This window comes from Sitodiplosis mosellana, unplaced genomic scaffold (assembly GCF_009176505.1).
Source record: "Sitodiplosis mosellana isolate CC-2019 unplaced genomic scaffold, AAFC_SMos_1.0 Smas_scaffold_6102, whole genome shotgun sequence".
Classification (NCBI taxonomy): Eukaryota; Metazoa; Arthropoda; class Insecta; order Diptera; family Cecidomyiidae; genus Sitodiplosis; species Sitodiplosis mosellana.
In genome coordinates, this window is record NW_022601343.1 from 333,165 (window position 1) to 356,952 (window position 23,788).

At 37.3% G+C, this 23,788-nt stretch overlaps 1 protein-coding gene across 1 annotated transcript; it reads left to right on the forward strand.

Moving 5' to 3' along the window:
- The first annotated feature begins 113 nt into the window (after positions 1–113).
- On the forward strand, positions 114–21,349 carry LOC129573670 (mucin-2). Its single transcript, XM_055454524.1, has 15 exons — positions 114–409; positions 1,355–2,543; positions 4,155–4,323; positions 10,019–10,182; positions 10,318–10,819; positions 11,087–11,521; positions 11,609–11,836; positions 12,507–13,196; positions 13,353–13,697; positions 13,829–14,026; positions 18,193–18,370; positions 18,611–18,879; positions 19,829–19,984; positions 20,055–20,126; positions 20,252–21,349. The coding sequence occupies exons 2-15, from the start codon at positions 2,508–2,510 to the stop codon at positions 20,338–20,340; spliced, it is 3,531 nt and encodes a 1,176-aa protein (XP_055310499.1). The 5' UTR covers positions 114–409; positions 1,355–2,507; the 3' UTR covers positions 20,341–21,349.
- The last annotated feature ends 2,439 nt before the right edge of the window (positions 21,350–23,788 follow it).

Here is a 23,788-nt window from a genome sequence, read left to right on the forward strand (position 1 = left end):
GCCGTACTGTTGTGTATGGCTGTGTATTGAATGGTTGGTGTTGTGCTCTGCTATTGTCGTTCACTCTTCCAGTGCCAAAGAAATTTCTTTCGATTAGTCAGAAGACACCGCTGGCGAAGAGACAACGCGTTCTCTCAACCAAATTAGATTCAGTTTAGATCCAATTTTTAATTTCATTCACACAATCACGTCTCGACTGCACGACGACAACAACGTTCGCATATTGTGTATTCCCTCAACAGTTTTGATCAAATCGATCGATAGAGAGAGAGAAAAAGATAGCGACATAGAGTGAGACAGAAACACTAAGAGAATAAAAAAAACGAAATATTTTTTTTCCGTTTTCCGGGTGAACAAATCTCTAGATAGGAATAACGATCGCATTGTTTACACACAAATAACAGATAAAGTGAGTTTTTGTTTCATATATGTGAACATTTTTCAATAGATCGTATTTTTGTTCTTTCAATCGGTTCGTTGTTCTGAATCCATAGAACACGCAACTGACAAAGTTCGTCGTTTGCATCGATCGATTGATCAAATCATTCTTTGTTTCGTTTTTTTTGTCACAACATTTCGCAAAAGAACACGATTTTGTATTTCCAAGTCCAAGTTTCGTTTTTTTTTGCCTTCTTCAACGAAAATCAAGAAACAAATAGTCACCAAAAAATTATTCACTGGTCAGTACACAATTAGCGGCCCACTTTTTTTGAGTAATGGTTAGTGTTGCGATTAGAATACATAAAAAGCACTTGAAGTCGAACGGTGTCTCTGGATGGATTTGTTCATTCCATCCAACATTGAAAATATATCAAATTTTAAATCAAGGTGCAAGTTCGAAATGGGCAAAGCCGAAAGTAGGTTTTAGCGTGTGCTTGAAATGCTATGTGACGGAACACAAGGAGAATGAAGAAATTTTAGTGCGGACAGTTGAACCGATTGCAATGACATCAAAATAAAACCAACAAATCGAGGGCTCACACTACAAATAAGAACTTTTTTGTTTCGTTGGACATTTTTTTTCTGTATCCCGATTTGTTTTAGCTTTTAGCATACGAAAATTGTGCTATAGCAAAACTTTTGTTGATTTAATGGAACAAAGTGAACTTGAACTATGTGTTGTAGTAAACACATTGTAGTAAACGATACCATTGTTAACGGTTCAAATTGACATTTGATTTTTTTTTCCTAATTGAACTTGACAAAACTTGCATAAAGAATTGATCTACCGATTGAATTACCGTGCATTCGACGTTTAAACTTTACATACAATTCAAGTCTACTTTTCATCTCACATTTGTTTTCTGTTTCAATCTTTATTAACGAATTTTTATTTGCTCCGTTTGAATTACAGAAATGCATCAAAGGTGGTGGTATTTCATGACATTCAAATAAATCACACATGCAACGCGCCGCGCGTCGAAGCCGATCGAATTACGGGCAAAACAAAAACTCAAACTGCACTAAACGCACATCGGAATTCTGATTGCTGCCTTAGCGATATTGAAAAAAAAGAGCAGAAGAAACAAAAAAGATCAACTATCAATTGAAAGAATAAGATAAAATAATTAGTGTGAAAATTGCTTGGAATATCATCATAAATTACAACTGCAAATAGTTTCGATAAATTAAAGAAGAATAACAAACGAACAAAAAAAAGTAAATAAAGTAGAAAATAAGCAGCAACAACAACAAAATACCGGCAATACGAAGATATCAACAACGTGTGTGATCTGCCGCGGTTCAATCTCTTTCAGTTCGTTTTTTTCTTCTTTTCGTATACATCCTAGACAAAGCGCAACAATTCAACAGAGGAAAAAAAAGACAACAAAACGAATTAATCGATTTGATGCGGGAAATGTTCTCTCATGTAAATTTATTAATGTTCGAGTGTGCATTTCGATTAGTTTGATCGTTTTGTTTTCGTGTGTGCCGGTGTGTTTAAATCACGATTTATACTGACTATATATTTATTTATGTTCTGAATGTTCGTTTTTTTTTCTTCGTTTTCTCGCTTTGTTCGGTTAAATGCAAATCTTTAACAAAATAGTGTGATATCAAAGTGTGCTGAAATTGATTATGGAGGGAAAATCACAAAATCATCATTTTTAAATAGATATTCCGACCAAACCTTTTGTTAAATTCAAAGAAATTCAATTCAATCGATTGCACTGCAAATCGCACGTTGTTCCCCATCATACACACACCATCACATCAGCATCTCGAATACCCGATATGCCATCGAAGCAATAGAACGGGCGAAGATCAAATCAGCACGACCAGCACGACAAAAGATCACCCGGAGTGTGTGTGTATGTTTGTGTATGTGTATGCAGGTGCCCAGATTAAGTGGCCCCAAAAGAACGCATGTTACGCTATTTACAACAACCCCTCCGGCGAACCGAATGCTCTCTGATTCTGTGAGAGAATTCGAGAGAAGATAGACAAAGACAATTAAAAGAACAAAACACAAATTTTGAATTAAATTCCAATTCATACACATATATATGTATTTAGATACAAACATTTTCCGAATATCCAAGGTAAGTGTTTCATTTATTTCCACGCATAATTAAGACTAAACAGCACCAAAAAGAATATTTGAATTTTCGAAACCAAAAACCAATGATTACAGATCAAAATTTAAAGGCGACCAACGATTTTGATGACCAAAATCAGAATTTTGGGAAGTCAAAATCAATTAATACCAAATTCAACCCATTTTTTTCTCTCTTTTTTCGGAATGGTAAGAATTGACGGGATTTTTATTGTTCACGCGGACCGCCAATGAGAATGTGGAAAAAGTGAAGAAAGAAAAAACAATTTCCGTGAACCGAAAAAAAACGCACAGAGGAAGAATCATGAAGTCGTTCACAGTATGCAAAGAGCTCTAATTATCTATTGCAAAAACGAAAAAAAAAACTGATGGACATTTGATGGTCCATTTGCACGCAATTCAAACAAGCCATTAATTGAGTTGTTCGTGTCTTTTTTCAATTTCATTTTTTTTCGCTACTTTTGATGGCCCTCTGTTCCAATTGAACTGGTTGAAAAGTTGAACGAAATGAACATGCGAAGCGAAATTGAGCCGATTTAACAGAAGAAAACAATTTTCAATCTCGTTTCGTTTACGCGTTTACGCTTCCTCCCTTTCATCTGAACAACAACAAAAAGAAGAAGAAGAAGAAGAAGATGAAGCGAGCAAAAAAAAGACAGTAGCAAAAGCGGCAAAAATCTCCATTTGCTATTCACGAGAGTGTTCTCTTCTGTTGGTTTGCACACATTTTCTGTGTGTGTTCTGATTAGATCATTGTGAAAGTCTTTTGGCTGCTTGCTGCTGTGGCCTTTTTTTCGAGTAAGCTTTGCTTTCTTCGTGTGATATAAGAACCAATTGTAGCGATCTGGCCTTTATTCAAGCCACAAACAATGATGCCTCATGCTCCATTGTTTTCTATTCGAATTATCAACAACAACAACGCGGAGAGCGAAATAAAAAAAACGCAACATTGTTTACCTTCGCTTTAGTTTGAACAACCACAGACAAATATGCGACACAAGAGTTTGTGTGCCGTTTTTTCCTCTCTCTCTCACTCACTCGTCTTCTTCTGTTTGCGCGCATGTGCGCCCGCGCGCACATTTATTTTGTCGCGCAACTGTGATTTCAAGTGAGAATAATTTCACCGAAATGAAATTTTTCGTTTCCGTTGAATGCAGGTTATTTCTTTCTTTCGTTGTCTCTCTGACTCGCGGTGTGTGTGTTTTTTTTTCATTCTCTCCTCAGTTTGTTATTACTTTAACGGAATGACCTCAATCAATTTTACTACTCTATCGTATCATTCACTTTGGAATTGTTTCGCATTGTCTTTTCATTTCAATGGTTTAGACTGGCTTGTTTTCTTCTGTTGTTGTTGCTGACCAAAAAGAAATAGTTAAATTGATTTGTGATGCACTCTCACACCGGCCATTCCATATTGAAATTGAAAATGCGGCCAAGAAATCGGCCCAAAACATTAAATTCACATTTAGAATGAAGTTGTTATCGGAGAAGAGAGAAAAAAAATCAACAATAAAACGATAAAATTAATTTGTTTGCGCGTGCATTTGAATCTTGACTAATCGAAACCTGTTTTTTTTCTTTTGTGTGCTGGATGCAGATGGCTGGCAGAGGAAAAAGAACATCATCATCATCGTCATCGTCATCGTCAATATCATCATCACCCGCGATACGATGGAGTCTACAAGTGGTTCTAGTGTTAATTCTAAATCAAATTCACCGAAATTTTGGTAGTCCCGTTTTTACGTACAATCCTAGTGTAACACAATGTAAGTATGCCGATTCATCATGTCCCGCCAGCAAAAAAAAATTAACGCTCAAAAAAATCCGAAAATTACCGTGAATGAATCGAAACAACAACACGGCTGATGGAGAGAAAAAAAAACACACACGCAGCGACGCATACAAACCAAACGAGAATATGTGTTGAACAAATTCAAAGTATTCTTTTTTTCGTCGGGCAAAGAAAAATGTGTAAATCGAAAAAGCGGGAGAAATTATTCTCATATTTTTTGTGTGTGACTCATTTGAAAATGGGTCAGTACAATTTTTTTTCTTCTGTGTGATTCTGAATCGGTGTGTATATATTCTATCTCGATTCATTGGCCGTTTGCCGCATTTCATTCCATCGCAAGTTTCGTTATCGTCGTCTCACACTGTTTTTATTCTGCGCGGCCACATAAACAAGGTGAAGTCGCCGCTTGCACATCGAAAATGTGAAAGAATTTCTCTCGTTTGCTCTCAGCTGCAGAGCAATAAGTAAACACACACAGACACAAATGAACAAAACAAAACACGAAAATCTGAATAATCTCTATCGATCGACCGATCGATCGACTGACTGACTTACTGTGTGAAGCAACGGAGAGATGGAAATGTCCATCGAATTTACCGTAAACTGTTATTCGGCTGATTCGTCGAGTTTTATGCGCCGCAGCAAATGAATTTCATAATTGTTCTCTCGCCGAATTGGTCATCAAAATTTAGAATGTGGTCGAATTCGGAATTTTTTTATCGGTCTTCTTGCTTTTCGGCCACCCTTTCTGTAACTTTCTATCAAACGAGGCAGGGATGATGCACACTCGATTTGGTATTTCTTCTGCGAATCGTCTTTTTCGGCTAATTGGTACTCATGCCAATTTCATGTGATATAGATCTGAAATGTAAAGCAATATGGAAATCCCGCTCGAAACAGTGGACGAATAAAAGCCACCCATTACACAAACACTTAAACAAACAAGTGAATTTGCAAACAAAATCTAAAATCATTGGCACAAACCTATTTTTGTCACTCCGGTCCCAAATAGAAAGTACATTGAGTATGATCCATACAGAGAATAGATAGTTTTTTTTCTTTCGAAAATGCGGCTATTGAAATCTATGCTGTTGTTGTCACCAATTCTTTCATTTCATTTCGTTTTGAATGGTGAAATTGTGTTTAAGACTGGGGCCGTCTATAGAAACGCATAAGAATGAACGAGTCATACATACACCGGCTTGTATGCCCGAGAACAAATTGCGAGCGCGCCCACATATGTTAACTTTTTTTCGCCATAAAATCAAAACGAAACGACAAATACGGTGACACACTCACACACACCGACGATGACGACGACCGACCCATTCCAAAATAGAAATGTGCAAAGAGAAAAAAGAAATGGAAAACAGAACAATTCGAAATGACCTAAATATTTTTGAAATAACATCAACCATTGGCATCGGCCAATTCTGTGAATTCCGCTCAATACAAATACAAACAACACAATCACGTGCATTATTCACACCGTGCAAAGGAATTGAAAAGAACACTGATTTTAATCGAACGCAAGCAAAGCGAGGACGAGTGCCTATAGAAACTTTTCCAAAGTGATTCAGATGGGAATCGGTGAGGGATCGCATTTAAGATTTAAAAAATAAACATGAAATGATGGCTTGCTAACGAAGCAACTCCATTGACCCTGTTTTTGAAAGCGAAAGATTGAGAGAAAGAAACAGAGAGAGAGAGAGAGAGAACAGATCTTGACATGCTGAGAGATATGCAGGAATGTGGCAGTCGGTCTGTGGGCTTTTGTGTAAAACAAATAAACCCAACAATTACGTTGTTCGATAGATATTTTGGTCGGATCACAAATAATAATGGTCCAGGCGGACGACAGCGATGTCGATGGCAGGCCGTGGCACGTTAATGTTAATGTGAAAAGTGACGAGAGAGAGAGAGAGAGAGAGAGAGAGAGAGAGAGAGAGAGAGAGAGAGAGAGAGAGAGAGAGAGAGAGAGAGAGAATATAACTGTAAACAACTTGGTCAGATACTTAAATCGAATTCAAACTAATTGCGATTCATCGAAATGCCTTCGAGTCAATCAACAAAAAAGTGCTACGATAAAGAAAAAAGGTTAAATTGAACGACGACGCCAATAGATATGTATAGCATTTCTCGCTCGATTTGATCGGCATGCACTTCCACTTAACATTCAAATTGCAGTGACCTAATATTGATCACGTTGAACACACAGCACAGCACAGCACTACACAACATGAATAAATCTTATACGCGGAAGAGCGAATTATACGCGCTTTATACACTGGCTTGTTGGCACTGTGTATCACACCTGCGCTCATATCTCGTCTCTTACCATTTTGCATCTCATACTCTCGTATAATGTGATCATCCAAATTAGTTTGTTTCTTCAACGGCAATAAAGAATCTCAAATTTTCGGCCAATGCTAATATAAACAAATTACCGCCATCCAACCCAGAAAAAAGAGAACAATCAAAGCGTCTGTATTCTATTTTGACGGTAATTTGGTTTAATTGGCAATTTACACATTTTCAAATTCTCGGAAATCATATGGGCTTCATTTCATTGACCGTTTTGTAAGTTTTTTCTTCGATATGTAATTGTGTAAACCTCAATGAATCGATTCTTTACGCTGGATGATGACCAGAGCATAGAGAATTCTGTGGGTCATAAATCAGCAAGAAAGTATGAAACATAATACGTTCCGTTTACCTTAGATTCTTACTCGTTTTTAATCCAATGCGTTACTCTATGGGTTTTGTGACTATTTTTACCCATTCTTCACATTTCAGTCGCTGTCAACGTCGTCTTCGTCATTACATTTGTCGTGATTGTTGCTGTTGGTTGTATGTTCAGATGTCATGTTTAAAAAGTAGCATTTTGTTGTTGTTCGTATTCAATATACGATCGGGCATGTGTTGTGACTCGTAAATATTACGTATACCAGAAACACTAGGCATAACGGTACAAAATAAACTTGATTTTGTTTTCTGTTTTGCTTAAGCGCGTCAATACGTATATGATTCCAATTTCACACACAGCTCACACACCATGCACCACTCTCAACGATATGATATATTCAGCGTGAGCGAGAAGTACGACGGAAAAGAACAACAACAATACCAACAACAGCACGAGAAACACATAAACGTATCAAGTCTCTTTCTCTGTCGATCGGTCGACTGCACGATCGAGCGGAGAGTAGTCCAAGTCCACGCATGCGTAATATATGTGTGAAGTGGACACATAAAAAAAACGACCAAATATAATCTTAATTTTTCGTATTTAAATAGGCCACAGGTACAGCACAAAAATATGATGTTAGCAATGATGCGTGTATTTGTTGTTGTTGGTGCTTAAAGTTGACTTGAAGAATTCCCACAATCATCGCGTCGATCTCTTTAGCAGCGCGCAACATGCTGTTCTTTCCAGCACACTGCGTTTTCTTCTCTCTCTCTCTCTCTCTCTCTCTCTCGTTCTGCCTCCATTAAATCGTTAGCAAATTAGTAAACCGTTAATTTTTAGTCGCAATCCCATAATCATCCGTATATAATTTTAAATGTGCGATTCATTGGCGACCAATTTTTTTCCTGCGAATATTAGCGCTAAATGCGCAGTAAATGCGATTTTCGTGTATTTTGTAATAGTGTCGATTGAAGCGGCGCATTTCATTTCCACCAATATAAATCTTGTTCGTCCCGCAATCATTCTTGCTCCACATTTCGAGTCTGATCGATGAGTTCAGCCAAACGAACGAACGCACAGCACAGCGACAACAACAACAACAACAACAGCGTGTGAGTGTACGGAAATTGGCACATTATCAGTATCAGATTGTGCGATTTCACTAAATGTTTTGTAATGTTTGAGCCAAGGTTATGACATAGCCGGCAAAGCTGTGTGCAGGTTCGTCGCTTACTGTACATCTTTCATGAATTTTCTTCTCGGTTGTTGTTCGTTTGGTTTTTTTTTCTTTCGTTGTTGTTACTCTTTGCGGGTGCGCAAACGTGTGCGCGCGCGCACAAACACACACGGTAATTTAAAACTTTCCCGTTTTATGATCGTTTGTGGATTGTCGATGTGTGTTCTCGTGTCGATTCTTGGTTCATTGCAAGTGGGTTGTATACATTCTCTCGGTCGAGATGTTTGTAGTGTAAATATCATCGTTCTACTGCTTGTTAATGAGTTACTTTTATACACGCATATCGAAATACAATATATAGTCGTCAATTGTAACATTTTCAGATCATGAGAAAAGCAACGATTCAGCGTCTCTCTCTCTCTCTCTCTCTCTCTCTTCTCTTCATTTATATATTATATATATACTGGGATTAATTTCTTTCTCCGTTCTTTTAATCAGTTTTCTTTATGCGAGCATGTTCCATCGCGCGCGCTCGCGCGCTCGCGTTCCGTATTTTTCCGCAAAAAGCCGTATTATTACAATCCCATAAGAATCTTTTTATTTGAATTACATAATGGGCGTGAACGCGCGTTCTCTCACTCAATCAGAAGCACTTTCAGTGTTTTTTGTTCATATGCAAGCAAGTAATCCATTCACATTTCAGAATTTTCGGCGTGTGTATTCGGATGCGCGCAATGTGTGATGCAAAGCTTTCAAATTAAAATGAAGGAAACAACAACGAAATAAATGAAAAGAAAATAAAAGATTCGCATGTAATGCAATCCTCACACTGATCGGCTCATATTCTTTATTATTCATTTTTGATGTATACCGTTGGAAAAAAAAATTTATACAGTTAAACACACCAGAGAGCAACGATCATTTCTCTTTGATGTTCAACTTTATCTTGGGCGCTGCTGTGTGGTTCGTCTCTCGCCGCATTCAATCGGTAGTTTGGCTGTTGGTGTTTCTCTTCTTTTTTGCATTTTTTTTATGAACATAGTGTCTTCTCTTCATCTAAATCTTGCACTATTATACAAATCGCGCGCTCGTTCGCCTGGTGAAGAAGAAAGAGAGCCAAACAATCCGCACACATAATCAATGTGTGTCCATTAGAAAGAAGTTATTCTTTGCAATTCGGCGAGTGGACAGAAAATGAAAGAATAATCAAAAGAATTTGAAGATTTGCTATGCTTATTTATTTTTTTAAGAATTTTTGCCAGATATTCAAAACTTTTCTCAGATCAAGCGGAAACACTTTTTTCCTGTCTACTACCAGATGATATAACAATTTTTTTTTTAAACTTTGATCAAATCTCTTTCTATTTCAAATGAGAAATGTATTTTTCTTTCGTTTGAATCTGCGTATCGAATGGATTCTTTTTGACGTTTATTCGAATCATGTCGTTTGCACTCCCGTTGTGTGTTTTAATGATTTAAATTTGAGATATTTACGTCATGGAGCTAAACTCCAGGAGCTTGATTTTCCTACTGTAGCCCATCTAATTGACGTTCATTTCTATTGAAAAAAAAATGTTCGCATCGAAGAAATTACCGAGATGTGGTTACCATCTTTCGTTTTCATTGGATTCAGAACTGTGGATTGAGTTCCCTTGAGCAAAGCTCGTCGTAAACCGCTACTGTTATATAATGACAGATGCTTCGGTGTTGTAGGAACGAGATAAAACATCAACAAAAAACAACGCACACCTTCAATAATATATATATCTAATGACATGGACTGGTTTTTACTCGCTTTAACAGTTCACATTCAATCTGGAAGGAATATCAGGCATTTGCCGTGTGTGGTTCGACGATCGGGTATTGAAGGTGTTTGCATGTTTGCCATAGACTGTATCAAAGCAAATGGAACGCATTTAGGCACATGTATTGATCGCTTCTACTTTGGATCATGTTGTCAGTTAAAGGTAACGGCTTGATTCGCATTCTTTTTGTTTTTTTTTTCTCTCCTCCTTTCTTTCTCTATTTTCTTGTTGATGCTGTGACACACGAAGAATGTGGATAAATGTTGCTTTCATTTCTTTATGTTTGATTTCATTCAGGATGATGTTGATATTGTGGAACCAGAAATTGTGGAAAATAGCATCGATCAAAATACGATTCCGCATTTTTCATTCGGTTCACCGATCACTTCAACAACAGTCAGCTCATTCCATTCGACGGCAACGTCGTCAACACCACCACGAATCACAACGACCACAACTAAAAGACATCCAACATCGCCAAAACCAGCTGTTACGAGCACAACGCATCACCAAAAAGTCACAACACCGCATCATCCATCGTCGCTGTTACCATCATCGCCACCATCTCCGTCGCCTCCGCCGTCCGATTCGCTGTTGTCGTCACAAAAACCGGAAACCACCATATTCAAGTATGTTCCCATTACAACTACTCTGAATACCGAAAGCAAAACGGAGGCAAGTAATGAACAAACAATTATCGAAAAACTACCCGAAACCACCGTTCGTAATTCAATCTCATCGAAATTACCGACAACAACCGAGGAGAATATCAAATTGCAAACCTTTCAATCAGTTCAAGGTAAGTAATAGCTGTAACTGTGTATATGAGATTTGATACCTTACTATTCCCAGATGTTGATTCTGAGTAATCATTGGAGAGTTCTTGCAAAATTGTAACATTTTCATTAGAAGGTGCTACTAGAACCGTCCTACATAATATAGCTTACACATTAGATAGCTCGAGCTAAATGAACTTGAGTTCAGCCAATTATTTCTGGCTTCCAACCTAGTTTTGCCTCGTTTAGCATGGATTTACTCTTTTCTTCACTTTAATGTCCATTTGCAGAAACAACATTTACATCCCCATCGCCCACTCCATCAAGTTCGACGGTAACAAAGAAACCAACTAGACGGACGACAACAACGACGCCACCAGCACCGAAAACGACTGTAGCCCAAAAAACGACGGCAACCCCAAAAACAACAGCTGTTCCAAAAACAACGGCAGTTCCGAAGACAACTGCTCAACCGACTGAAACCACAGTATCGAGCACCGTAACAAGCACATCACCATCTAAACCCCGACCAGCGTCCACCATCAGCACAACTCCAAAATCAAGCGTTCAAAACTCAACGAAACACACGCCAACTACTTCGGCTCCACTGTCGAACCGGCCCGGGCCAACGCAAACCACAAAACCAACGGCGAAACCAATCCCACAGAAGACAACATCCAACCGACCAATCATAACGGCTTCAACGGAGAAATACATCACAACTGGTTTGTTTGGCATTTTATTAACAGTTTTCCCGATATTTATTTGGTAAATTCAATGCAATAATAACATTTTATTTGGATGCATTTCAGGTGCAGCACAATCTATACCAACAAAATTTGTGGCAACCGCACAGCCGACCATTATCACGTCCATTGGCACGAGACCAACACCTCCTCAAAAGAAAAAGCCACTCTTGACGACCGTATCGTTTGTATCGAGCTCAATAACAACGCAGCTGCCAAAATTCACTGCAACAAAAACGACGACAACAACGACCCAAGTACCAGATCTGGTTACCTGGTCAAATGCCGAACCAGGTAAATTGACATAGACACTTAGACGTTAGATGTATGTCAATACCGATACTGGAATATCTAACGTTGTTGATACATTTTTGTTTCGTTCAATTTCAAAAGCCATTTTCATTTTACTTTCTAATTTCAACATGCGAAACGAAACATTTTATATTTCTTGATTTTTCAAAACTAGCAAGTAATGAATTTGTCGATTGCCATAAACGATAACCTCATTCACTTGACCAAACAATGATTTGGTCTTTTCTTTTTGACGACTTGACCTAAAGAACACACTCAACTGAACAATACCGAGTGAAATTCTTAGCATTTCTCAATTGGCATGGAAAATGCTCTCAATTTCTTTTTCTCGAGTTAACAATTGGAACAGACTTATACGCATGAAAATGCCAAAAATGTGGGTGTTGCATTTAGTGTTAATTACATTGAACAATTTTCATTCTTCATAAGTTTCATTCCCTAATTACACAAAATAATACGCAATTTGAACTAGTTTTCATGGCTTTGTCATCGTGACATGACAGAGAAATTGCGTTTTGGTTGTGATTTGCTTGAAATCATTTCAAGTTCTTCAGTCGTGTTTTTATCTTCAATGGAATTTCCAGTAGAATATTTGAATGAATTGAATTGAAACCATAACTGTGTAATGTTTACGTTTGATGTGTTTTTTTAGCAAAAACTGAGCATCCACCAGAATGGATTTTGATACCAAGTGTAACCCAGTCGCCCAGCACATCACAGTCGACTTTCAGTTCATCATTTGAGCCCATGGTCGCATCGTCGGCTGTGTTTACTGAGACAACACGTTTCCCGACACGGAAACCGATAATAGCATCGTCAAGCAAGGCGCCCGCTACCAAGAAACCAATCATAACGAAACCCAGTCCAATCGAAACGGCTGCCACAAAGCCAGCAACAAAGAAGCCACAAACGACTACTACCACCGTACCAACGACAACTACAACGACGACGACGACGACGACAACAACAACAACAACGACGGAGAAATTGCCCGTTACAACGACCACAACGAAGCCATCGCTACCGATGCAAACAACTGTTTCGATCGACGACACTGAAAGCGATGAAGAAATGCAACCAACAACGGAAAGTGTTACAATGTACGATGACTTTGAGGAAACGACGGTGTTCACTGAAATCAGTGAAACGGAAAATGTCATCAATCATGCAACATCGGCGGTGCCCTCGTACACACAATCATCAATAGGTAGCACAACAATGTCAAAGGTGAATTCCACTGTCGCAATGTCATCCACCGAAAGTAGCAGCGATGACGATGACGACGATGACGACGACGACGGTAGCAGCAGTAGTTTGCCATCATCATCAACAGAGCATGCCGGTAAGTATTGCATTTTAACTCTGATAGTCGAAAGTCTATTTACACACCACACAAAAATGGTATGGAAACGGGCGAAGAATTCGAATAATGTTAGAGAGCATTTGCTTGATCCAGTGAATTGAGAACATCACTGATAATGGGTTCTGATATGCACAGATCATCGAACGACCACAAAGCCCGTAGAGTCAACGACGCAGCAGTCAGTAACGTTGTTGACAACGATTTTATTGCCGCCGTCCATCAAACCAGAATATGAGAAATTACCGACACTTAAACCGGTTAGCGATACAAAGGAAAAGGAAAAGGAAAAAACAACAACGACATCGACGACGACGACGACGACAAAAACGACAAAAACGACGACTTCCACAACTGTTGCACCCTCTGTTATGGACACGACCAGCAGCACAATCTCATACAACAAAACGTCACCACAACCAATGGAAACCACTGTGCCCACTGAAGCCACCGATAAACTAACAACAATCATGAACAAAATAGGTAAACATTTTAACTCATCTTTCATTTATCCAGCCAGCTTGACACACTATTTGATTTATCGCCATTTATCCATCAAATTTAATCAATGACAATCTCGACCGTTTTTTTCATCTCATTTTGTGCACTCACAGAAAGTACAACAGGTGAGCCGTTTACAGTTGTAGATATTGCAACTTCTAGTGTGCCATTGACAACATTTGAAACATACGACGTTGAAAACACAACTGCCGAAAATGTCACATTGGAATTTGTGGATCTGCCAACAACGGAAGCCATTTCATCAACCTCAAGCATTTCACAATATCTCGAAACGGCTAACTACAAACAAGGTACACATTTCAATCATACTTTTGAACAAGACAAAAATCAACCGAGCCAATTATTCAACGAAGCAAAAAATAAAGAAAAATTGAATTGAAGTAGAGGAGAAGAAGAAAATATGCTCCGAGTCGAACGGAATGTCATAGATAAGGTGATATCAGGCAAATAACAGCATTCTTTGCACATTGGCATTTTTTGTTTTCGCTTCGAAATGGGCAAACACAACAAAGTTCCCGAATTTATGCAATGCAATAAATTCCAGCTCTTCTCTAGCACATAGCAGCCGTAGTTGCGGTTTCTGCTGCTGCTGCTGCTGCTGCTGCTACTGCTGCTGTTGCTCCAGAGATGAGTCGGGGAGTACTACATTGGCGTTCGAGTAAGAAAAAACGTGACAAAGAAATCATTGAACTTAACATTCAAGGCTAAAAAAGCGTGCGCTCATAAGTGAACGATCGAATTCTCTGCTCGTTGGAACTTTTTATTTCGCTGTGTTTTCTGCGTCATTTACATCTGTTTCGTTTGGTTTTGTTTCAATTTTACACAGACTAAATTCTGCTGTTTTTTTTTTACTTCGTTCGACTTAGCTGAGAAATGATGAGCAGAACATTGGATTGTTGATATTAAAAAGCCACTTTTCGTTGTGTTCATTGTTTCTCTCTCTCTATGTGTCTCTCTGTCTGTGTAAGTGTGTGCTGAGGGAAAATGAATCGCGATTGTACAAATTGTAATAGGCAAAACCAAAAGAAAAACAAAAAGAGATACCGATACCAACACGTTTCGATTTATTTTTACACACGCGCGCGATTCACCACACAGACGAATGATGAGCATGGATGCCGTAGTAAAAATGTTAAAAATGTCTTTTCTCATTCAGATTAAAAGTGGTTCGACGCTTTTTTGCTTCTATATTCGTCGTAGTGTTTTGTTTCTTTTTTTGCGCAAATGAACGAACGGAGGAACGCAAGCGAGTTCGTCCATCTTCACAGCGCAAGAGTTCATTTTGACGAACGTTTGACTGTGCGAAAATGTGATATTGCATGTGCTCACAACAACAAACACAACACATTGATTTATTTTTATCTCCGCATATCTTATTTTCGTCTTCTTTTGCTATATTTAATATATATTGACTTTAATTTGCGTGACGATGCCAAATCAGCGGCAAACCGTATTTGTTTGACCAAGAAAATGGATTAATTGTAATGATTTTTTTTTTCCGTTGAGAATAAAAATAAATCAAATTTCAACGGGCTACCACACGAATTAGCACACGATGCGAGATTTGACGTTCTGATGGTCTCTGATCGATTGGAGATTTAGAATTTCAACAATCAACATGGGGCACATTTTTGAAAAATACAAACGCTATAATGCCGAAGCAAAGAAGTTGCACATAAGCGCCTTACAAAACAACAGGCACCGTCAACATCGATCGGGAAGACGAAATGTGCGAAATTCAAATGTGTTGAGTGGTCGCGGTTAACTGACGATTGAGTAATGCTTCAGAATAATTTGAATAATTCGAATTCAATTTTTGCAATGCTGGGTAGCAAGGAAGTTGTTCACATTTGCCGACTCATTCGTCATTCCGTTGAAAATACCCTGATAACTCAAAGCAAAACACACTGAAACCACAGCGACCAGCAATCAGAATGACTGATTCCTCTCTCCCACCAGTTTGGGAGCAGACAGAACTATCATCATACAATGTCTGCGCATGTTTTTATTCCATTTTTTTTTTGCTCTGACTAGCTGTGACTTAATCTTAATGACCATTGACTATTGCTATTTTTGAAGTTTTATCAACGCGTTCGATAACACTTGAATTATTCCAAATGACAATAGCCTCGCGTCCGAGCGAGACAAGAAGACACAAACAAACGAATGAATAAACACGAAAAAAAGTGGAGATTGCACTAAAAACTTGTTCCGCTCGTACGTTATGTTGAAAGATAATACCATAATAAAAGCATCTGAGCATATAAATTATGTGCTATTTCGCGAATTGATTACTAAAGATGACTTTGAATACACACGGGCAATGTGTAAGCATTTACTATTAAGGTTGTGTTCGGCCTATGTGCGCGTCTCCTGAAACGATCAATTACGATCGCGCTGTTCACGATGTTTGAGTGTGATTTTTTCTTTCCACAAAAACAGCAATAGAATGTTTATTTATTTAAAGAAGCAGAAAACAAAACCACTGAAATTACAAATCAGAGACGCGACCGTTAGGCCTTTTCAATTACGCGCGATACGGACAATGCAATGTGATACGTTGTGCCCTTCCCACAGTTTTAATAAAAAAAAAGCATTTTTTTTATTCATCTGCCAGAACCGTCAATTACAACACATTAAGTGAACAACAGGCAATTAGTAAAACATAAATTGATTCATAATTCAATTATACAATTTGAATTGCTTTCAATCACGCACGCCAATTGATTGTTTCTAAGTGGTTTGACTCTGCCTACAACTGACAGATTTGTTTTTTTGTTTTTTTTTCTTGTTTCTGCACACTCATCAAACAATGATCACATTTTTTGTGGTTGCAAATTTTTCACGCCGAAAAAATCAAACCTAAAAAAAACAACAACCGAAAGAAAAAAACAACGACACGTACTTTGGTACTTAAATGGAAAATCAACCTAATTCGTATATCGGCGAATGATAAATCTTCTCTCACCGAAAACCGATTTGCAAGTTTCAAGGACAAAATATGTAATGAAACCGAAGTCATTTTTTGATTACCTGTGTTGCGATGTGTTTTTTTTTCATTCTCGTTTTGTTTTCATTTTATTTGAAAATCTATCAAAAATTAAATTGCTTCGAGATAGGGCAACATGATATTGCATTTTAATGTGTACACAGAACGAGAATCCCGAACGCGCGCTGTGTATTCATGATCGTAACAACAAAAGTGATGTGCCTTTCGATTGGACAATGCCTATCTCTCTCCGTACATCGTTTTATTGCAATCCACCGGCTAATTTGAAACAATGAAATATCCTCCATTAGCATTTTCGTTTTTGTTGTAATCTATAGCGCCATCTTTGCTAAACGATACGATGCAAAGGCACAACGAATTCGTAGAAATATGTCGTTCGGTCGATCGTTCGTTTGTTCGTTCGAATATCCGATCTCCACTTATGTTCTAAAGAGCCTTTTGCACTTATACATTAAATCATTCGTCGTAGACAGAGAGAAAAGTGCCAGACAAGCTTTAAACCGACCGAGCACAACACAAAACAAAACAAAAAATTATCGAAAAAAACACACACATGAACAATGAAGATAAAGCAATGAAAAAAAATCTTTGTCCGTAATAAACAGCTTGACTATGGTTGCGCTCGTGCGCGCATTTTTTTTCTCATTTCATTTCATATAGGGTTTTTTTTTCTTTCTATTTAAATGATTGCTACCGATGCTAAGGTTATTCTCGGTCCATCAGTTAAACAAAATGTTAAGAACGGAGTAGGTTGTGTCTTGTCTAGCAAGCGATCGGAAATAATTATTAGCGTATGCATCGCGCGCGATTTCAAATTGAATTTGAATTTTATTCCTTTTTGTTCAAAATCTGAGCGAATTGTTTTCTTTGGGATAAAATTAAAGTTTCGTCAGTTTGAAAAGCGCGTGTAAATGCATTTTGTTTGTTGTTGTGTTTGTACGATTTTAGTTGTGGTCCTTTTGCTTGATTGTGCGTCGTGTGATTTTTTTTGCAACGGCAAGACAACCGAATCCCCCTTCAAAGCAACGATAAAAAATTTAATGGGCTTCGTTCAGCACAGCTAAAGCGCATCGCTGCTAGATTTGTTGCATTTCTCAATCGGTGTTGAACATTTTCTGAAGTGTTAACACATTCACGCAACGAAATTGTAAACATTTGATTGTGATTTTTGTGAGATTTTGTTGTTCAAACACTGTGTGATTGGAGAAAAGTTTTAGTTTCTCACACAGAGAGATAATAAATTGCATCAAGATTTCTTGTTGAGAATGGATTTACCGAAAAACGTGAAAATACGAGAAAATTAAAAGAAAACGATATTTTTTTTTTCGGTGGAAGAACACGTTTGAGTTGATAGTTTGAAGTTTGAATTTTGCCATAAGAAAAAAAACAAAAACAAGATCAAAATGATAACACCATTGATTAATTCGACTCTACTTGTGATGGCAGTTTGTGGAAAGCGAATGTATCCGGAGCCAAGGATTGTCGGCGGATCGAAAGCATCGTTTGGACGTTGGCCATGGCAGATATCATTGCGTCAATGGCGCACATCAACCTACTTACACAAATGTGGTGCGGCACTGTTGAACGAGAATTGGGCCATCACGGCGGCTCATTGCGTTGATAAGTAAGTTGGGTTTTTTTTTTGTTAGATTTGTTCCACAATTTTGAGCTAAGATTTTTAATGACGTCTTTGGAGGAATATGTCATGAGAAAAATTGTCATACAAAATCGTTGACAATTATCTCATAGCGACTGAAAACTGAAACTAAATTCGGAATGTTTACAAGGGAAAATTAATTGAAGAATATGAAAAAAAAAAAATGAAACGGCGAAAACTGATTTAAACTTCGAATATATGTTTCAGTGTTCCACCGTCAGACTTGTTGCTGCGTCTGGGCGAGTATGATTTGGCCGAGGAAGAAGAACCATATTTGTATCAGGAGCGTCGTGTTCAAATCGTAGCGTCTCATCCACAATTTGATCCACGAACATTCGAATATGATTTGGCATTGTTACGTTTCTATGAACCGGTCGTGTTCCAACCGAACATCATTCCAGTTTGTGTGCCCGACTCTGATGAGAATTTCATTGGGCGAACGGCTTTCGTAACGGGCTGGGGACGATTATATGAAGGTAAGTCGTGTGACATTCGAACATGTAATTCAATTGACAAATATCGCACTCATTCAAAACATCGACGATTCAAATGACCGACTCATCATCCGTAAATTTGTTATTTATTTTGGTTCATTTTTACTTAATGCACATAAAAACAACCTAAAAGTGCTGAAAAACACATTCAAGCTGCCACAAACGCAAGAGAAAAATCTACTTTGATATAATTCTGTATTTCGGGTCGATAACTTGTGTGAGATCACAAGTTCACGTTGTGGTATGCATTGTGCTTTGACCTAATCGTCGTGTTGCGGTTTGTGTGCGCTATTCTGTTTTTAACCTATGTATCAAAGCAACGACGTTCTCATATCATCATCAGACTATTATATCTAGTGGAATGTATTATCTATTGATGTCATTGTCATCGTTTCTAACACATAAATCTTGACCGAAACTAATTTTTCGTAAAATAAAACAGAAAACGAACGAGAATATTTAGATAAACTTTTGGATTTGTATGAGTTTTTAATTGATTCTGCCGTTTGTTGCCTCCAAGTTCGAGGTTTATTTCTGTTTTGCTTTCTTATGAAAAAGAGCGAAGCAATAAGTAATTTGTCGCCAGAGCTGTGTTGATATTGAAACGCATATTCGTGGTGTTGTGATGTTTCGTATCACGAAAACTTAATCTCTTATGATGTGTGTGACGACGGCAACGACACCGACGTTCATCAGCATTAAATTGGAATTTGAAGATATTTTGCGTGTCTGACTACCGCTGAGTCGTCGATATCAATATTGATTGTGTGTAATATTTGAATCATGCAAATGTGCGATTTAGCCCAGTGTTTTGTTTTTGTGTAAAAACTCCTCTACACCTTTCCCACCGTATTTTTAGCGCCAAAATGTGATTATTTATTGGGCATTTGTGCCGAATTCGTCTTTTTTTCTTCTTCTTTCGTTGTGACAGATGGACCTTTGCCAAGCGTTTTACAAGAAGTCTCCGTGCCTGTTATCAATAACACATTGTGCGAAGGAATGTATCGAAATGCTGGCTACATTGAGCACATTCCGCACATCTTCATTTGTGCTGGTTGGCGAAAAGGAGGCTATGACTCATGCGAAGGTGAGCGTACCGAAATCGATTCGACTTTTGGTCAATGAACTAATGCTAATTTCGCGCTAATATATTCCAGGTGATTCTGGTGGTCCAATGGTAATTCAACGTGATGACAAACGCTTTCTCTTGGCTGGTGTCATTTCATGGGGTAAGTTTTTTCGGTGGACTCATTTGATCTCTTGAGAACAATAACAAGTGAAAAATGGCGGGAAAAAGTGAAAAAAAAAATTGGAGAAAAGAAATTCATGTGAAAATTTTCATTTTTTTTCACAGGCATCGGATGTGCGGAACCAAATCAGCCCGGCGTTTACACACGGATATCCGAATTCCGTGAATGGATTAATCAAATATTACAGTTCTGATAGAATCGATACTATTATCACTGTCTTCCCAAACACGGTGCAGCCAAGACAGTTTTAGATCGCATTTTTTCGCATTAAACGCTCACATTTTAGCAATCATCAGACCTGAACTCAGCGACTATTTTACAACGAAATGCTCGCGAACGTTTGTTTGGTCGCTAATCTGCTGTGTTCACCATAATTACCTTTTGTGAATGTCCACGAAATGTAATGTGTATGAACTCTTGTGATTGCGTTCTACGAAAAACAAACAACAAGAACAATTTAAACACTAATTTTATGTTAATATAATTTAATTTTATCCCAGACACAAGTGATAACTTATAAACTAGATGTTTAGGATAATATTGCGACATCAAACTAAAGAGAAGAAAACACTGAACAATAAATTAACATTTTTATTCGTCGTAGCTAAATGAAAAACTTTTAAAAAGTTTTTAATGATAGAAAAAGAAAATTTGACAAGAATAAAATGAAAAAAAAAAAACATTCAAAAGATTTACATACAGATCAAAAGAACAAAAAAAAGAGACAAAAAGTTATGTGAACCCAGTGAATTGAAATGAATAAGGTAAAGAAATTGCGCTTTTGAGCCCACTACAAAGTGTCTTCCCCATGGCTTTTGAATCGCATTTCAATCACACACATGAGTTATATAGAAAATTTGCACAAAAAAAATGAAATAATATTTATAATAATAGCATTATCATCCATGAATGTGGCTGCTGATCATGAGATAGATAGAGAGAAACAAATTAGGAGCAACATTAGAGCGACGACATTATTTATTTATGATACTATTTATTTTTACTTAGACAATATTTTATACGTTTTAAACTAAAATGATGGATGAAATTTGTTTTTAACAAGTAGACTTTTCTCTGTAAATATTGAAATCGATAAAATGATGAAATGGACGGACTTTGTCTGTTCACATTGTTTGAAATGCAAAATTCAGCAAAATAAATCAGATGGGATTTCCGTAGAATTACTCTGTTGGACGTGAAAATTTGCAAAAATATCGTTTTATTTCTAGAACTGCTTTTTCTTGCTATAACTTGCTTAGTGAGTTCCAATTCGAAGCGCTTGATATAATACCAGAAACTCGTTTTCTATTGTTGAAGAATGAAACTTTAATTTTGGTTGCGATTGCGGTAACGGTAAGTGCAATGTGTCCAAAAGCATATTTTCAGTATCGCATAAGGCAAATATCGCATAAATATCGAGAATATAAATATTCTGGAAAAATAAACTGGAGACATTTGCTTTGCATGACATAAGTAGTAATGTTTTTCTAACGAACGTTGTACTTCGCTCAATATTAAGTTTAAAAAATACATATATTAATAGACCTCCCATTCTTAATTCGGTTATAATCGGGAATATTTCGAAGATGAAGCGGGAAAATGGGAAGAAAATCAGGAAATTAACAACATCGAGGAAATTGGCTGAAAATTAGGCGAAATTCTGGTTGAAACAAATTCCAATAAATCGAGAATTTAAAAGAAACGATCGGGAATTATAGTACCAAAAATCGGGAAATTCCCACTTAGAAAGAGGAAATGGGAGGCCTAATGTTATAATATTAAGAATCCTATGGAGCAGGTGGATCTGACCTGGTCCAACGTATTCTGGAAGTAAAGTCCTCCAGTACCCATTCCTTAGAGGAATTTTAAATCGTATTATTTTCGCCGAATCCCGCTCGGATTAGCTCCAAATTGGACTTGGTGAATCTGAAAAGAAATAAAATGAATAACATTCGTAATCCCGAACTTTTCCGTACCGTAATTTGTAATTTTGGTTTGATTTGTGAATTTTCTTGAAATGAAGGCAGTTTTCAAGTGAAAAAGCGGTCATTTTTTCCAATGAAATTTCGATAAAAATTGAGGACCAAAAATCAAACTTGTGCCAATGCAATCAACATGAAACTTCCAGAATCTTATTTTTTCTCTAAAAAATGAAGCCTCAGAAAATTTGAAGCCAATCGGAATCGGTTTACGGTACCTTCCATGCAAAATTGTCGAAAAACCGGTAATTTTAGTCCAAATTTCGAAAATGTTGTATGGGAGGTACCCGTTCTCCGATTGGCTTCAAACTTTCAGAATCTTATTTTTTCTCCAATTTTTTACGATCTACGCGTACCCATACAAAAATGTCATTTTTTCGAGGTTTTTCTTGAGGCAAGTACCCCAGGATCAAATCGAAAATGACTCATCTTCGAACTTAAACTAAGTTTTTCGGATACAAAACTTTTGGCATTTCCAGAATTTGATTATCTCAATTATTTTTTGAGTTATCTTGTTAACAAACACCAACGACGACGGCACACGAACGGAAAAGTGTCTCAAAGAGTGCTTTTCTACGCGTTTCATGAGTTTTTATGATGATCTAAGCTAATTTTGCGAAAAAAAGTTTTCGGAACCAATTCCCATACTTTCCCTTGACACGGTGTATGGAAAATTAATATGAATTTTGTACTGCGGATGCGTTACAATAACGCAATGCATTCGATTTTTCTGATATATTTATCTGCTAAATTCATCTATCGATGATGAATTCATCTTTAAGTATACTCTGACCACAACGAAAACATAGAATTTCGTTGAAAAATGTAAATGTGAGTCTGTTTTAAAGTTTGAGCGGACTTTAACAGCTCCAATGGTCCTACAATTTGTTTGAGCTTGCAAATATTTCTTCCAGCCGTTCTGATCATGTAAATAGTAAACAATACAGCGCCGCCTGGGGACTAAGTGCAATGTGTCATACTTTCAACGTTCGAACTAACACAGACGCGTACTTGTTACAGCAAAGTATGTGCATGATTCTCTATTTCTCCAACTAGTCTCCAGGTGCCGCTTTATTTTTCTTGTTAGACTATCTGTTTGTACAGACGATCAGAAAGGCTGATTTCTTCTTCTTCTTTTTTTCAAAAGAATACGTAAAAGTTACGTAGTTCATTTAATTTTAGTTTGCAATATCTAATCTTCGGATCCAATATTCGATTAAAGTGCACTCCAATGTGCAAATATATCAACAAAATTATCTATCATGATTGCCTTCGTATTGGTTGAACACTGAACGAATGATTTAACATGCATTTGAACGTGCCATTTCTTTTCAAAATACAAATTGTCTGCTCAAGACAGAGCTGTAATAATTTGTGTTACTTTTTGTTGTGTAATCACATTTTGCAAGTAGAAAAATAAAAATTATTCAGTTCATTGTTAGAACAACATTTATTCATCAACAAGTTTTAGAAGTTTTTTTGTAAGAAACCAATCGTTGCAATTGTACATTCAAAACTGTAATAATCGCAGCCATCATGGAAGAAAAGAACAAATTTCGCCAACGACGATTGCTGTTCTCTCCGTTAGAAGACGAAGTTAGTTATAATAACGAAATAAAATGGATGGACAAATCGGAAATCATTGAGGTAATCAAAGAAATA

Excerpts from the sequence above, each read along its gene's own strand:
- LOC129573670 (XM_055454524.1), top strand. The coding sequence starts at position 2,508 with ATGTATTTAGATACAAACATTTTCCGAATATCCAAG. Across the intron at positions 11,837-12,506 it reads CTGGTCAAATGCCGAACCAG|CAAAAACTGAGCATCCACCA; the intron begins GTAAATTGACAT and ends GTGTTTTTTTAG. Across the intron at positions 13,698-13,828 it reads AACAATCATGAACAAAATAG|AAAGTACAACAGGTGAGCCG; the intron begins GTAAACATTTTA and ends GTGCACTCACAG.